At 56.7% G+C, this 15765-nt stretch overlaps 1 protein-coding gene across 1 annotated transcript in view; it reads left to right on the forward strand.

Moving 5' to 3' along the window:
* Positions 1 to 15765, forward strand: part of PLXNA1 (plexin A1) — a 260073-nt gene that overhangs the window by 187872 nt on the left and 56436 nt on the right. Inside the window, 4 exon segments of the mRNA XM_056804732.1 lie at positions 5334 to 5476; positions 10504 to 10614; positions 10616 to 10761; positions 12127 to 12194. Of these exon segments, the coding sequence (XP_056660710.1) occupies positions 5334 to 5476; positions 10504 to 10614; positions 10616 to 10761; positions 12127 to 12194 (468 nt within the window).

Below are 15765 nucleotides of genomic sequence, written 5' to 3' on the forward strand. Positions count from 1 at the left end.
GGACTGAAAGAAGGGAAAGAGCTTGGCCATCTTGTGGGTCATTTCCTTCCAGCCATGGGGGAAAGAAAGTGCTGACCCGCTGTGCCCGGAGAGCAGAAAGAATGGTATGGCGAGCTGCAGATGGGTGATGAGGACAGTGAGAATCAGTATCTAGATGTCATTTAAAGCTGACAAAGCACTTTGCCTATATTCTCCCGTCAGAGTAACACTGGGAGGTGGGCATCGCTATTACTCCCATTTTATAGGTGAGGAAAGTCAGCCTGAGAAGTTCAGGGACATGCTCCCAGTCACACAGCCAGGAAGGGCCTGAGGGCAGGACTCAAACTCAGGTCTTCCTGGTTCCAGCATCAGCCTTCTGTCTGCTGGACCACCCAGCTGTCTTAGTCCAGGTCATCCTCCTGAGGCTTTTCAGCTGAGTAGGACGATGGCAGTCCACAGTAAAGCCTTCCAACCCTTTTCCACGCCTTTTCAAGGAGGGAAGTTCATATGGTAGAGTAAAAAGAGCCCTGGACTAGAGAAGATTCAGGAAACTGCCCTAGTTTCTATTCTGTTGTTTAGGGCAAGTTCCTTGGCCTCAGTTTCCCGTTCTGTAAAATGACAGGGTTGGATCAAATCCTCTCTAAGGGCCCTTGTAGGCCTCCCTACACTCAGTGAAAATGAAGAGGGTGTCATGTGCAAAATCAGTTGACTAGAAGGGGCTAATTGAAGGAGGAAGCATCCCTTCACTCTAGCCCTTGGCTTGAGGCATCCCCTGCCTGCCTCCCTTTGTATCCTCAGCACTGTCTTGTTCCTAAGTGGTTCTGAATTGCGGGTGCTCCCTGTAGGAGCAGGGGAGAATCCTTCCTTCAGCCTGGTCCTCATTCCTCCCTTCCTTGTCCCTAAGCTGCTGGGTCTCAGCCCTCTGCTTGTCTGAGCTCTGGTGGAGATGAGGAGAGAACATACTGTTCAGTTGGGGAGAAAGGAGCAGGACAGAGAATTCAAAAACAACCATCCAGCCATCCCTGTCTCTTGCCTCAAGATGCATCATGGCAGGGTGGAAAGGGGCTTACATTAGTCATAGGATCTGGGTTCAAGTCCCATTTTTGTTTACTCCCTTTTTGACCCTGGAAAAGCCTTTAAACTCTTCCTCTCTAAAATGGCCACCGAGGTTCCTTCTAACTCTGTGGTGCTGGGATTCTTCAGCTCTCCAACTTCCATCCTCTGCTTTAATCCATTGAATCTGCCCTAGACCTCCCTCCTGTCTCTTGTAGTATCTGCCCTGCTCAGCCCCCATGCAGCAGCCCATGAAATTCTGCCTCCCCCAGGGAGCCTTCCATGGTTCAGGATGGAAAATTCAATAGAATAATGATCATGATAAAAGCAGTAACCATCTCCAGGATGGTGGTAGTGGTGGTGGTGGTGATCAGCAGCCATGTTGGGAACAGAATGAAGCACAAGTCCCCCCGTGGTCCCCAGGATGCTGGCAGGTTGCTCACCACTTTTATTTATTTAGAAGAAGCAGTTATTTTACCCCCCCCCCCCCGCCCCCGTGGAATGATCTGCAGAGTATTAAATGGGAGACACTCATGGAAGAACCCTGACTTCCTATGACCATTTCTATCTGAATCCCATTGAAGTGATGAGAAGAACATAGTAGCAACAATAATATTAATAAAGGCAACCGTGCCCCTTCTCCTTTCCCTTGCACTTTGGAGTTTCAGAAGTGCTTTTCTCAGCACAAGCCTCTGAAATGGAGAATGAACGATTCCCTCGCTTAAGATAATGCTTCCTGTTGCAGATGTAGAAACTGAGGCTTTCAGTGCTTTGTCCTGGTTCACCCCACTTAGTAAGAAGCCTGGATCTGCGCAGTGTTTCTGATTGTATGCCCAGGGCTCTTTGCACTACAGCACAGGGCACATGTCTGCACCTAGTCTGGGTAGGATGGATGGAGGACTGAACTTGGAGTCAGGAAGACTGGAGTTCGGGTCTTCCCATAGTCACTTCCCAGCTCTGTGACCCTGGGCAAGTCATTTAACCTCTGTCTGCTTCAACTAGGGTAATAAATGGGGATAATCATGTTACCTGCCTCCTTGGGTTGTTGTAAGGATCCAATGGAGAAATATTTATTAAATGCTTAGCACAGTGTCTGGCACATAGGAAGTGCTTCATAAATCCTTGTTCCTCCCTCTTGGCCTCAGTTCCCTCATCTTTAAAATGAGGATAATAATAGCACCCACCTCCCAGGGTTGGTGAGATAATATTGGTAAAGCGCTTTGCAAACCTTGAAGGGCTTTATTGATTTTTGCTATTATTATAGCCAAATGATAGATTTGGAGGGGGAGGTGTGTGTATTTTGTGTGTGTGTGTGTATTGGTACACACATCTCCCTCCAGTCTGCCCCATATACACCCCCTCCTTCCTTCTTGTCTCCTTGTCTGTCTGTCTGTCTGTCTGTCTAGCTCTCTCTGTCTCTGTCTCTCCCCTCCCCCTTTCTCTCTCGGCCTCTCTAGGTACACACATATGTAGGTCTATGAAATCTCCCACATAGCTCTGGGAGGTTCGAGAAGGGCTGGGCTTGCTTATCTTTTGGGTCTCCTTTGACCGCATACTGCTGTTGACCCAGCAGTCAGAGGAGGTGGGGCTTGAAGTCAGCCAGGAGGAATGTCTCTAATTTGGGTGGAAATCCAGGATGGTGAGGGACGTCTACACAAAGGAACGTGACTAGAGCTCAGAGATGGGGACGGGCTTGCTTTTCCTAGGAGCCTGGGCAGAGAGGCAGAGTGATGGATTTGGGGTTCCGCAGACCTCCCTCTGCTGCCTGCATCCTGTGTGTCCCGGGTCCCTGTTTGGCCTTGGCCGTCAGTCAGTCTGCAGCAAGTGTGGATTAAATGCTCACTGTAGGCCAAGCAGCGGGCCACGTTTTACAGGGGTAAAAGCAGGAGGTTGCCTGAGTCTCCTCCATGCTCTTTTCCAGCTCATACCCACCTGGTGGGAGAGGAAGCTTTGTCTAGGACGGCAGGGCTTAGGGCAGTTTGGAGTGGTACGGTGAGTCATGGTGGGCCTTGGTGATTGGACTGAGCGATCTGAACGGTCATCCCTGAACATCAAATTCCAAGGGGGAAGATTCCTAGGACAGAAGCGGGCATCAGGTTCTCTGGCTGTGGCCCTCTTTTGCTAGGAATTTTGGGAAAGGGATAAGTTTTCATGAAGAAACTGAAAGTGGCTCCAAGTTGGGGGGGGGAAGGAGGAAGGGAGGGAGAAAAAGAGAGAGAGAGAGAGAGAGAGAGAGAGAGAGAGAGAGAGAGAGAGAGAGAGAGAGAGAGAGAGAGAGGGAGAGACAGAGAGACAGAGAGAGGGAGAGAGGGAGAATGAGAGAGAGAGAATGTGTGTGTGTTAGGGGGTGGCAGCTTATTATGCGGCTGCTGCCTGCTGGGAATTGGGCCCAAACGCCTCTCCAAGTCCCACTGTCAGGGCCTAATTGCCCATTATCTCCACAAGCAACTGCCTGGGCCCATGACCCTGCCAGGCAGCCGAGCTGGGGAGGGACTGGGGCCCTGGACACACGATAATAAAAGCATTTGGCATGGGGCGGGGGAGACAACAGTGCAGGGCTGCCAGAGAGATAAAAGGAAGCGGCTTTTAATTAAAAGCTGCCATCTCGGCAGAACCCTTTCTCTTTCCTCTTCTACCGGACCCAGATAAGATAGAGCATCTTCTCGGCAGCTGGCTTGGTCCCTGCCTCAGGCGGCTGAGACCAGCCCGCTTGGCACGGCCTCGTGCTCTCTTTGAAGTTCCTTAATTTGATTTCAGACAATGCTGCGAGGCTCCCCCCGCCCCCTTCCCCCCAGACTTTTCTCCAGGTCTGTCTGTGGTGAAAGCCCCACTCCAAGCCCCCCAGCCTCTGAATGTTCTTTCTTCCCTTAAGAGATAGGGAACGGGCTTTCCTCCACCACTGCCAAGGCTGGCCTAGGGGGAGAGGAGAGGCTCTACTTGAGAAGAGCCAGTCTGTGTCGTTCCCATCAATCACGGGGACAGGGATGCCCTGTGGGGCAGCGATTGGGGAAAGCCGGAAGGGCTCTGCTGACGAGTCAGGGCTGAGGGTTTGGGCTGCGCCCAAGGTTGATTTAGAGCCTCGTCTTCTGGGTGGGTAGGGGCCCCGAGGCCATCTCTCACACACCCCCTGGCTGCCGTCTCCTCCTGGCACCAGCCTCGGTCCTGAGCCGGTTCCTACGCTCCTCAGCCTTTTCTCTACCTCAACGCCAGTCCTGCGTGATTGCTGTCATTGACCCTGAAGAGACACCTTGAATGTGGAGCATTGGATGTTCTAGAATGCTACGCTGGGCCTTAGAACGCGGCACCTTCCCCCCGCCCCCCAGCATCCCAACTGCAGGGACCCAAGGAAGGGGCTTCGGAATGGTGGGAGTTGGAGCTAGAAGGGACTTGGGATGGCGAGGCAGCTGGTCTCTTTCGGGAGAGCACTCCAGGGTCCCCCCCTCACTCCCTGCCAGTGTTTTAGCTCCAAAGTGTGGGGAGTTTCCTCTTTTTTCCTTTATATTTCTCCTTTCTGCTCTCCACACCCAACCTTTCTAGGATGCATGCACAATAGGGCAACACGTATTAAGTGCTGTAGTCTGGTGAGGTAATGGAGATAGATAGGAGACTTCCCAGAGGAGGCAGGACTTGAGCTGAGCCTTGAAGGATGGGTAAGGCTTGGAGACTTTGATAGAAGCACAGGATGGGGGGCGATGACGGCTTGAGATGAAACACCAACATCCGCGCTTTCTCTAGGTAACAGTGAGCAGACTCATCATTTTTCATGCCCTTCAGAAAATAATGAACAAGAGATTCTCTGTGTAGGTCACACAGGGGGAGACTGAGGCCCTGACCAGGTCAGGAAGGACTCAGTTTCCACTTCCAGTGCTTCATTATCTTCTCTCTCCTTTGCCACCAGTCTAAACTTTCCTTTCCCTTGGCTTGTCAGAGCCCTGCTAGGTGACAAGAACTAATCTAAGAAGCTAATTCAGGCTGTGTTAATTAGCAACTGATTAGAGCTTAATGTACTCCCCCTCCCAGTCAACATCTTCATTTTAACAGCAATCACTAAAATCTCCCAAATGGATGGATATTTAATGGTGGAAATTTAGGCACTGTGCCTGGCCAGTGGAGGAGATATTTTGAGTTTATGAAGCCTTATGTCACGCTCCTCTGCATAGATCCAGACCCTGGTCCCTACACTGTGGCTTGGGTTGTTATTGGGTCAGGGTGTTATTGGGCCTGTGGGGGCCTCCTGGGGAAGTGCACCGCCCTGCTCCCACTTGTCCCTGACTTTCTGCCTTCTCTCCTTTGCTGCTCAGCCTTTGCAGAACTTCAGACAGATATCCACGAGCTGACCAATGACCTGGATGGAGCTGGCATCCCCTTCTTGGACTATCGCACCTATGCCATGAGGGTCCTCTTCCCAGGCATTGAGGACCACCCGGTGCTGAAGGAGATGGAGGTAGGTGCCCCACCAGGAGACGGGAGAATGGAGGGCATTTTCTGGTCATCCATCCTTTGGCAAATGGCACCGGGTAGCCGGGCAGCAGATGCCCATGTTATAAGGATGATCTTTGAGAGAGTTTTTGGCTTCTAAAGGGCAATAACAAGGTATTAGGGAGAACCCAGCAGAATCCCCTCGAATGGTTCTGGAATGGAATAGGAGACCAATATTCATCCTTCTGTAAGCCAGTTTAACTGTCTTGGACTTTGGGGGGGGGGTGTCCTACGGATTTTAGACAGGAGGTTTCTCCTGACTTGAGAGTCCAGTAGAGGGCCTTGATTAAAAATAAATACACTGGGGGCTGCTAGGGGTCTCTGGATAGAGAACCAGGCCCAGAGGTGGGAGCTTCTGGGTTCAAATGTGGCCTCAGACACTTCTTAGCTGTGTGGTCCTGAGCAAGTGCCCAGCCCTCACCGATCTTCTGCCTGGGAACCAATACACAGTATGGATTCTAAGACAGAAGGGAAAGTTTTAAATAAATGAATAAATAAATAAATAGCAAAATGGTGAGGTTGGACCTGATGACCTCTTCAGATATTTTCTAAGGCCGTACGATCCAGTGCTCCCTGCAGCCTCATTTGCTGCTCCTTTTTATGAAATCCTTTACAGCCAAGAACAGTTAAGTAAAACAAACCAACACAGTGGCCATGTCTGACACCGTAGGCCTCCCTCTTTCCCTCCAGTCCATCTCCCCTTCGCTGCGAGGCGGAAGCCTTGTTTCTCTTGTTGGTCCTTTGGAGTAACGGTTGGTCATGGCATCCATCAAAGTTGTGAAGCCTCTTGCTGTTGCTTCCCCTTCTCTTAGGGGGTGATCCTGGAGCGTAGCTCTCGGTCCCCCAAGGGTCCCTAAAATTCTCCACTGGCTCCGTTTCTTCCCATGGAATAATATTCCGCTACACTCATATACCATACTTTGTCGGGCCATCTGCCAACTGATGAAAACTTGTTTCCATTTTTTTCTGCTACAAAAAAGTTGCTACTCTGAGTACACACAGACACACTACAGACACATTTTGTAGATCAGGTTCCTTTTTACAGTCCAGGGCTCCCTCCCTGCCTGCCAAGTGCAGTGGGGCATAAGGCTCACGTCCAGCCTCCCCACATACCCCTTCCTCCCCCGAGGTGCTGTCCCAGCACAGCGCTCATTGGTGGGAGTGCCAGATCAACCTGAGGCACATTTCAGCAGGACCGGGTGGGTCCTGAATCCAGGGTGGCGAAGGCCTAGGCAGGAGCTCAGGAGGCCAGCAGAGTGAGGCTCCCAGGACGAGGTGGGCAGGTATAAGGCTGAGGCACCTGCAGTCAGCGGCTGGGTCTTTGTGGTTCATCCTTCCGTGGCTCGTTGACAGGATGGGGACTAGTCCCAGGCTGCATCCCCTTCGCTGATGCCAGAGTGCTGAGAGATCTTGCTAGGCTCAGGGTCTAGCCTGTCTCCCCTCTGGTTCAGGGATTCCTCCTGCAGGGCTCTGGCCAGTGGCCCTCCAGCTTAGCACCCCCCAATGAGGCCTCCCGTTCCCCTTTGGGACCGTCTAGTGCTCCTGAGCTGGAATCTTCCTCCCTAGAACATCCTTTGGGATGAATTCTGCTCCCCACAGCCCCTGCGGTATTCCTCTTCTGCCCTCCTTGCTCCCCCGAGTCTTCTCAGTATGGCCACGTCACCAGCCCCCCTCGATGTCCTCATCGATGTACTGGAAGCCTTCCTGGCTGGGCGCTGGGCCCCCACTCCAGCCCCCTGGGGTGATTGGGCCCTCTCACTCTAGTCTCTAAAGTACTGTGAATGCGGTGCAGGATGGAGCTGCTGCTTTTTACGTCCCTCCACTGACCTCGGGGTCCCGCCGCTCTCCCAGATTTTTGGAATGGCCGGCCTCAGCTCCCCAATGCTTGTGAAGTTTGCTTTTTTAAACCCCAGTTCAGGACTGCCCCTTTATCTCTGAGAAGTTTTCCCTTCTTCCTTTTGGTGCCCTTTTCTCCAGCGGGTCGAGCTCTTTCTGGACCTCGAGAGTCAAGAGGATTCTTTAGCTCTCTCTGTCCTACAGCTTTCGGTCTGATGGCTCTGAGTGTTTTCCCCTTCCAAATTTCGATGGAAAGCCTTCTGTCCTTTCTTCTGGCTGTCGTTATTCTTGTAGAAATGATGGTAATAGCAGCTCGGGACGTTCAGGTGTCTAGATGACTTCTTGTGATACTGGGATTGTTCTGCCTGTTTCACAGATGAGGAGACTGAGGTTCAGAGTCTTCGCTCTTTTCTCAGTCACAAAGCGAGGTGCGGGACCAGGATTTTTAGCCGCCATCCGTCCCCAGAGCTCTTCCCTGATTCTGTTGCGTGTTCTTAATGAGATCAGCACATTTTCTGTTGAACCATTCTTCCTTGTCTTTCTAAGATGCGCCAACAAGGGAGAGGATGTAGTTGTCATCATTAATGGCAAACATATATTCAGAGACTGCCGTGTTCAGAGGCAACTAGGCAGCAAATTGGATAAGTGCCGAGCCTCGCGTCCCCAAAGCCCCAGTTCAGTTCCAACGCCTGATACTTCCTCGCCGTGTGACCCTGAGCGAGTCCCCTGCCTGCTGTTTGCCTCACTTTCCTCAATTTTAAAGTGCAGGAGGGAGGGCTCTGCGATGGCCTCCAAAGGGGGAGTCAGACAAGGTGGAAGCAGGAGCAGACCTAAAGGAGGCAGATGTGAGGGACTGTGTGCTCCAGCGTGGAGGAGAGTACGGGGGTGGCAGGCTCAGAGAGCGAGGCTGGGGCCCTGTGGTGGAGAGCCTTGAGTGCCAGGCCCAACCTTTAGTCTCCTGCCTTTGCTGTGGCCTGGAGGGTACCTTGGACACATCCCCAGCATCAGGGCCAGGGGGTGGGGCTCCCAAGCCGCTCTGGCCTCCCCGGCCTCCCCCTCCATCTCTTCTCTGCAATCTCCGATGAGATCAGCCATGTAGGACAGGACCAATTTTGAGCTTATCGCCGCCGCTGCGGCTGCTTCACTGGCAGAGGATGGAGCCCTGATAGCATCATGACATCTGATCAGAGAGGCCCAAACAGGCTCAGAAGGAAGACTCGGGGCGGCTGGGCCCCGGCATAGTGTGACTGGCTAAGGTCTCCCGGGGTGGGGGTGGGGGGCTCTCCTCCCCCTCGGGACTCCTTGCTCCCCCCCCCCCCGTCTCTCCCAGCATTGAGCCCATTCACTGAGTCTCAGTGTCCTCGCCTGTCAAATGGGGCCGTTGTCCCTGCGGCGCCCCTCATGCTGGGCTGGTGCCCGAGGCGGGGGGACGGAGGCAGAGTGCACTCAGGCGCGATACATGGCCACCACTCATTCCTCAGGCCCCTGGGCTGCCCCTTTCCCTGCCCTGCTCCTGATAGAGCGAGTCCTCCCCGGGAGTTCTCTTCCCTCATTCTGTCACCCTGTAGCCCCTCCTCCTCCACCCCCATTGTCCTTCTCCGAGAGTCCGTGCCAAGCACAGGCAGGGCAGGCCGTGGCGGCCCAGTGACCGGGCCAGGGGCACCCAGAGGGGAAGCGTCCAGGCCTCCGGCCCCCTGAGCCGCCTGCCGCCCTTCCCTTCTGGTGTGGAGCCGCCGGGGGTGCAGGAAAGCTGGGGGTCTGCTGTGGGCCAGGCCTAGGATTCTGGCCGTCCTTCCCTTCTGGTGGGGAGCCGCCGGGGGTGCAAGAGAGGCCGGGGGTCTGCTGTGGGCCAGGCCTAGGATTCTGGCCGTCCTTCCCTTCTGGTGGGGAGCCGCCGGGGGTGCAAGAGAGGCCGGGGGTCTGCTGTGGGCCAGGCCTAGGATTCTGGCCGTCCTTCCCTTCTGGTGGGGAGCCGCCGGGGGTGCAAGAGAGGCCGGGGGTCTGCTGTGGGCCAGGCCTAGGATTCTGGCCGTCCTTCCCTTCTGGTGGGGAGCCGCCGGGGGTGCAAGAGAGGCCGGGGGTCTGCTGTGGGCCAGGCTAGGATTATGGTGGGGAGCCGCTGGGGGTGCAGGAAAGGCCGGGGGTCTGCTGCAGGCTGAGCCTAGGACTCTGGTGGGGAGCCGCCGGGGGCGCAGGAGAGGCCGGGGGTCTGCCGCAGGCTGGGCCCAGGACTCTGGCCTCCGTTCCCTTCTGGTGGGGAGCTGCTGGGGGTGCAAGAGAGGCCGGGGGTCTGCTGTGGGCCAGGCCTAGGATTCTGGCCGTCCTTCCCTTCTGGTGGGGAGCCGCCGGGGGTGCAAGAGAGGCCGGGGGTCTGCTGTGGGCCAGGCCTAGGATTCTGGCCGTCCTTCCCTTCTGGTGGGGAGCCGCCGGGGGTGCAAGAGAGGCCGGGGGTCTGCTGTGGGCCAGGCCTAGGATTCTGGCCGTCCTTCCCTTCTGGTGGGGAGCCGCTGGGGGTGCAGGAGAGGCCGGGGGTCTGCTGTGGGGCCAGGCCTAGGATTCTGGCCGTCCTTCCCTTCTGGTGGGGAGCTGCTGGGGGTCTGCCGCAGGCTGGGCCTAGGTCTCTGGTGGGGAGCCGCCCTGGGTGCAGGAGAGGCCGGGGGTCTGCCGCAGGCTGGGCCTAGGACTCTGGTGGGGAGCCGCCGGGGGTGCAGGAGAGGCCGGGGGTCTGCTGTGGGCCGGGCCTAGGATTCTGATGGGGAGCCGCCGGGGGTGCAAGAGAGGCCGGGGCTCTGCCGCAGGCTAGGCCTAGGTCTCTGGTGGGGAGCCGCCCGGGGTGCAGGAGAGGCCGGGGATCCTGCCGCAGGCTGGGCCTAGGACTCTGGTGGGGAGCCGCCGGGGGTGCAGGAGAGGCCGGGGGTCTGCCGCAGGCTGGGCCTAGGACTCTGGTGGGGAGCCCGCCGGGGGTGCAGGAGAGGGCCGGGGGTCTGCTGTGGGCCGGGCCTAGGATTCTGATGGGGAGCCGCCGGGGGTGCAGGAGAGGCCGGGGCTCTGCCGCAGGCTAGGCCTAGGACTCTGGTGGGGAGCCGCCCGGGGTGCAGGAGAGGCCGGGGGTCTGCCGCAGGCCAGCCCAGGCCTCACGGGCCCTGTCATCCTCAGGTTCAGGCCAATGTGGAGAAGTCTCTGACTCTGTTCGGGCAGCTGCTCAACAAGAAGCACTTCCTGCTCACCTTCATCCGCACCCTGGAGGCCCAGCGCAGCTTCTCCATGTCGGGACCGCGGCAACGTGGCTTCGCTTATCATGACGGCGCTGCAGGGGGAGATGGAGTACGCCACGGGCGTCCTGAAGCAGCTGCTGTCTGACCTCATCGAGAAGAACCTGGAGAGCAAGAACCACCCCAAGCTGCTTCTGCGCAGGTGAGCTAGATTCAGGGGGCTGGAGAGGGGGGATGGGGGCAGTGAGGGGGAGCCGGGGGGCAGCAGGGGGGCCAGGGGGGCAGTGAGGGGGAGCCAGGGGCAGCAGGGGGGCCAGGGGGGCAGTGAGGGGGAGCCGGGGGGCAGCAGGGGGGCCAGGGGGCAGTGAGGGGAGCCGGGGGGCAGCAGGGGGGCCAGGGGCAGTGAGGGGGAGCTGGGGGGCAGCAGGGGGGCCAGGGGGCAGTGAGAGGCCTGGAGTGTGGAAGGCCCGGGGTCGGAGCCAGCCTCAGACATTTAGCGGTGGTTTCCTTATGAAGTGGGGCTTCCTCCTGGGCGCTTGTGAGGCCAGGTGATGGCGGCTCTCTTCTCCTCATAAATGCCCCATGAGGAGGGAGATCTAGAGTCCCACATTCCTCGGGGCTGCCCCTCTGGTTTCAGGGTTTGCGCACTCCTAGGGTTCTATGGATTTGGAGCCAGAAGGGGCCTTGTAGAGAGCCCAGCTGCCCTCCTCTTTTACAGACGAGGAGACGGAGGCCCCAGAGGTCCCTGGTTTAGCGCTGGAAGAGAGTTCAGAGCTCATCCAGATCCCCCTTCCCCCCATTTTGCAGAGGAGGAGATAGAGGCCCTGTAGGGATTGAGTAGGGAGCCACAGCTCACGCCTAGGGTGGAGCCGCCCCTTGGCCCACCTCTCCAATAGGCTCTAAGGATCTCCCCGTGTCAGAGGAATCAGGGAGGAAGATGGGCAGCCTGGCCCTTTCCCGAAGGGATGGGCACGGACTCTCCGCACCCTTTGTTGGCCCGGGGTTCATTCCCCTGAGGAAGCAGAAGCTCCGAGGGAAGGATGAGGGGTTTGGGGTCCTGGAGGAACCCCCTGATTTTACAGATCAGAGACAAAATGACTCCTGTGGGTCACCCAGGAAGGCAGCGTCTGAGGTAGGATTTGAACCCAGCTTCTTTGACTCCCCAAATGCCTTCTCTGCGCCTCCTCGGTGCTGGCCCCAGGCCCGGATGCCGGCCCAGCGTGTGCCCTTGGCCAAGTCCCTCCCTTTCTTGGGCCATTTTCTCGGCTTCGAAATGGTGGGGCTGATCAGATGGGCCCTCTCCCGGCCGCAGAGCCTTCCGGGGTTGGCACATCGAGCCAGGCCGCGTTCTCTCCTGGCCGTGCCACCCTGCCCGACTCCTGGCTTTGCTCAGGAGGCCAGAGTCGGAATGGGGGCTCACCGGGCCTGAAGGGGCGTCCTCACGCCACCTGGGCCCACAGCAGGCTCGGGCTGGAGACTGGCACAGGCTGTGCCCCCGGCTGCCCGCCGGGGATGTGCCTGAGCTGGCCCCAGCCTCCAGGGCCCACCACGCGTCTCTCTCTCCTAGGACGGAGTCGGTGGCAGAGAAGATGCTCACGAACTGGTTCACGTTTCTGCTGTACAAGTTTCTCCAAGGTGGGTTCTCGCTCGGCCGCTGGGGGAGGGGAGGAGGGGCCTGCCTTGGGCTCCTTAGCCTCCTGTGTGTGTGCCTGCGCCGTCCTGGTCCCCTCCCCGTCCTGGCCGGTCGGAGATGAAGCACCAGCTGCAGGAGGGGCCTCCGAGGCGTTGAGGCCGAAGGACCAAGGACAAGAGGGCCCCGCGCTGGGGCGCCTTCTCTGCTTCTCCCTTCTTGTGGTCACATGGCCCATCCAGGGGCCCCGCTGCGTCTGCCTCAGGAGACCAGGCCTGACCGGGCCGCGGCCCCTCCTCAGGATCCATGTTCCGCCACCGTGACCTGGCCAGAAACAGCAGGTGCGGTCAGCCGACACTGATGAAGCACGTGGTGGGAGGTGGCGGCCTGGGGCCCTGCGCAGCCTTCCTCTCAGGGCAGCCATTCCAGCCTCCAGGATGAGGGCCCAGAGAACGGGAGACAGAAAGAGGATATTGGGGCGCTCCCTCCCCGAGCTCATCCTGACCCCTCGGCACCCCCAGAGTCAAATCTGAATAGAGGGGAGACGAGGGGAGAGCAGAGAGGCACCTGCGTCCCTCGGGGGCTCTGGGCCCCCCTGCCCGGGGTAACAGGATTCCTGGTGGGGGTCTCCGGCGCTCCCCCAGCCTCCCAGGGACCCCCAAGGGAGGGGTAGAGGAGATGGCTCCGCCTTTTAGCAAGCTTGGCTGCTCACCCGGCCCTCGAGGGACACATGGGCAGGCTCTGTCTGAGGAGAGAATCTAGGGGACTCGAGCTGGGGGACAAGAGACCCTGGATGCCATTTAGCCCTGCTCCCTTATTTTCCATGGGGGGAAACAGAGGCCTAAGAAAAGGTACAAGACTTGCCCAGAGTCACTCGCCTGGCAGCCTTTTCCAGGCTGGCCTCCCATCCCTCATTGCCAAGGGAAGTGCTGTTTTATTCCACTTTTTAGTTGAGGAAACTGAGGCAGGCAGAGTAAGGGACTTACTCAGGGTCCTACGCCTAGGAAGTGTCTGAGGCTGGATTTGAACCATGGTGTCGCTGCCTCAAATCGTACCAGTCCTTCGTTAGCACAGCGCACAGACACCCAGGGCCTCCCCAGGCTTGGGCCTGGTTCCAGGCCTGCGCCACGCTCCCTCAGCCCCTCTGCTTCCACCTGCGGAGCAGTCTCCAGGCTGAGGCCTTCTCAAAGGCCCTGCTTCCCTGGAGGAGAGGGAAGGAGCTCAGTCGCCTCCTCACGGGGGAGTGGCTTCTCCTACAGATGGATTCAGAGCCCAGAGAGGGAGCCCAGGCCCCCCGGGAGACAGGAAGACTCCATTGATTCTCAGGCAAGGCCTGGCAGGCTGGCAGCCACCATTCTGGAGGCTCCAACTTAGCCTCAGACTCTGCTGAGGGCCAGGATGAAGCAGAAAGACACAGCACTGTTGTGCCTGGACGTGAGTCAGGAAGTCATCTAACTGCTCTGAATGCCAGGCTCCTCTCTGGAAAATGGGACTGACTGTCCCTCCCTCCCAGGAGCGAGAGGGCTGTGTAAACTGCACAGCACCATACAAAACATCTGCTGCCATCAGCATGGCCTCTGGGAGGCAGGCAGCCTTGGGCCCACTGAATGGGGCAAGGCTCTTCCTGGAGGCCTGGGGAGAGCCCGCAGGGGAGGGGGGCCGAAAGGTCAGAGATGGGGCTGTAGGGCAGGAGAGGCCCGGGAGCCCAACACACCAGGGGCCCCATCTCTCCATTCCCAGCAGACTGTCCTCCCTCGCGGCTTTCACCTGTGACCTCTGCTCTGAGGCCCCCATTCGTCCATCTGCTGCCATCCTCCAGGTGCCCACTATGTGCTCAGGGCACAAGAGAATGTGACTGGGACCATTTTCTAGGTGTCCTGGGCCCCTGTTGCAGCCTGGTGAAGCCTAGGACCCCCCTTCTCAGAAGGATGTTTTAAATGAACAAACCAAAACTCAGGGGATTACAAACGAAACCAATTACACTGAAATACAGTTGTCAGAATTTAAAAAAAAAATTCAAAAGCCCCAAGTTGAAACGCCTGGAGGGATCTCTAAGGAGACGGCTTCTTGCTTTAACACTGTATTCCCATACTCCCTCTCCTGAGGTTCCCTCCATCTCTGGTGTTCTCTGCTTCATGACTCCTAAGCCATCATTCCTGCCTGAAAAAGAGATCACAGCATGTGTGAGGAAGAGAGACCCCCACGTGCAGTGAGGAGTGAACAGCAGGTATCGGAGATGTTGGAGGAGAGCAGTCCTAGATCTTGGGCTCCTAGGAGTGGCTGCTCTGTGTTGTCCAGCACTGGGGACACTCACAAAGAAGGAAGCAAATATTCCCATCCTGCACAGGTTGGAGCAGGTCTGGGGAGCTGTAAAATCTTTACTGATGTCTTTTATATTCTCTTCAGTCTTTTCACTCGCCCAGCCCCCATGTCAGCTCCAGATTGAATCCTCGCTTGTCACTACCCCGACCCCCCCCCCCCCATCAAAACCAAACCAAAAAACAACCAAAATGTCTAATGCTATGACCGCATCTAACGGCCCATTCGGTCTTCTTCTTTTTGTTTTTTTAAACCCTTACCTTCTGTCTTGGAGTCAATACTGTCTATTGGTTCCAAGGCAGAAGAGTGGTAAGGGCTAGGCAATGGGGGTCAAGTGACTTGCCCAGGGTCACACAGCTGGGAAGTGTCTGAGGCCTGATTTGAACCTAGGACCTCCCATCTCTAGGCCTGGCTCTCAATCCACTGAGCCACCCAGCTGCCCCCCCACACGGTATTCTGCCCTTGGTAGTCCCCCAACTCTCTGCCAAGGCTAAAGGGATATTTCATAATCTTTTCTCTAGGATTTTCCTTTGTCAGTTTCTCAGCATTAATGAAAAAAAAAAACAGATTTTGGCTTCTTGTAAAGGAAAACTGCCTAATGGAGCCACCCTCAAATGAAATGTGCTTCCTGGAGGCCCTGTGGTCTGACAGGGCAGCATTAGACAAGGGAGATGACAGGGAAAAGATTGAGGCAGAATGAGGAGACAGAGGCACACATGCAGTTATTTGTCTGATGGAGGGTTTGCTCCTGCTGAGGCACAACTAGAACCCAGCACACTGTTGAGCAGGTAACAGCAGGGACTACCCTTGTTCCTCAGCCTATTACACGTGTAAGATTTGTGGGGGGAAGGTGGCTAACTTGCATTGAGTTGGCAACCCACTGAAACCCCCAGATCCTTTTCATGTCATTAGCCATGCTTTCCTGTTCTGCACATTTATCTCTATTAAATGCCAGCTTATTGCATTCATCTCTTTCTCTCTCTGTTGACATATTTTTGGATCCAGTTCTGTCACCCACCATTAGCTCTCTCACGCGCTCTCGCTCTCTCGCTCTCTCTCTCTCTCTCTCTCTCCTCTCTCGCTCTCTCTTCTCTCTCTCTCTCTCTCTCTCTCTCTCTCTCTCTCTCTCCCCTCTCTCTCTCCCCTCTCTCTCTCCCTCTCTCTCTCCCTCTCTCTCTCCCTCTCCCTCTCCCTCTCCGTCTCTGTCTCTGTCTCTCTCTCCTTCTCTCTCTCTCTCTCTCTCTCTCTCTCTCTCTC

Source organism: Monodelphis domestica, chromosome 7, assembly GCF_027887165.1.
Source record: "Monodelphis domestica isolate mMonDom1 chromosome 7, mMonDom1.pri, whole genome shotgun sequence".
Lineage (NCBI taxonomy): Eukaryota > Metazoa > Chordata > Mammalia > Didelphimorphia > Didelphidae > Monodelphis > Monodelphis domestica.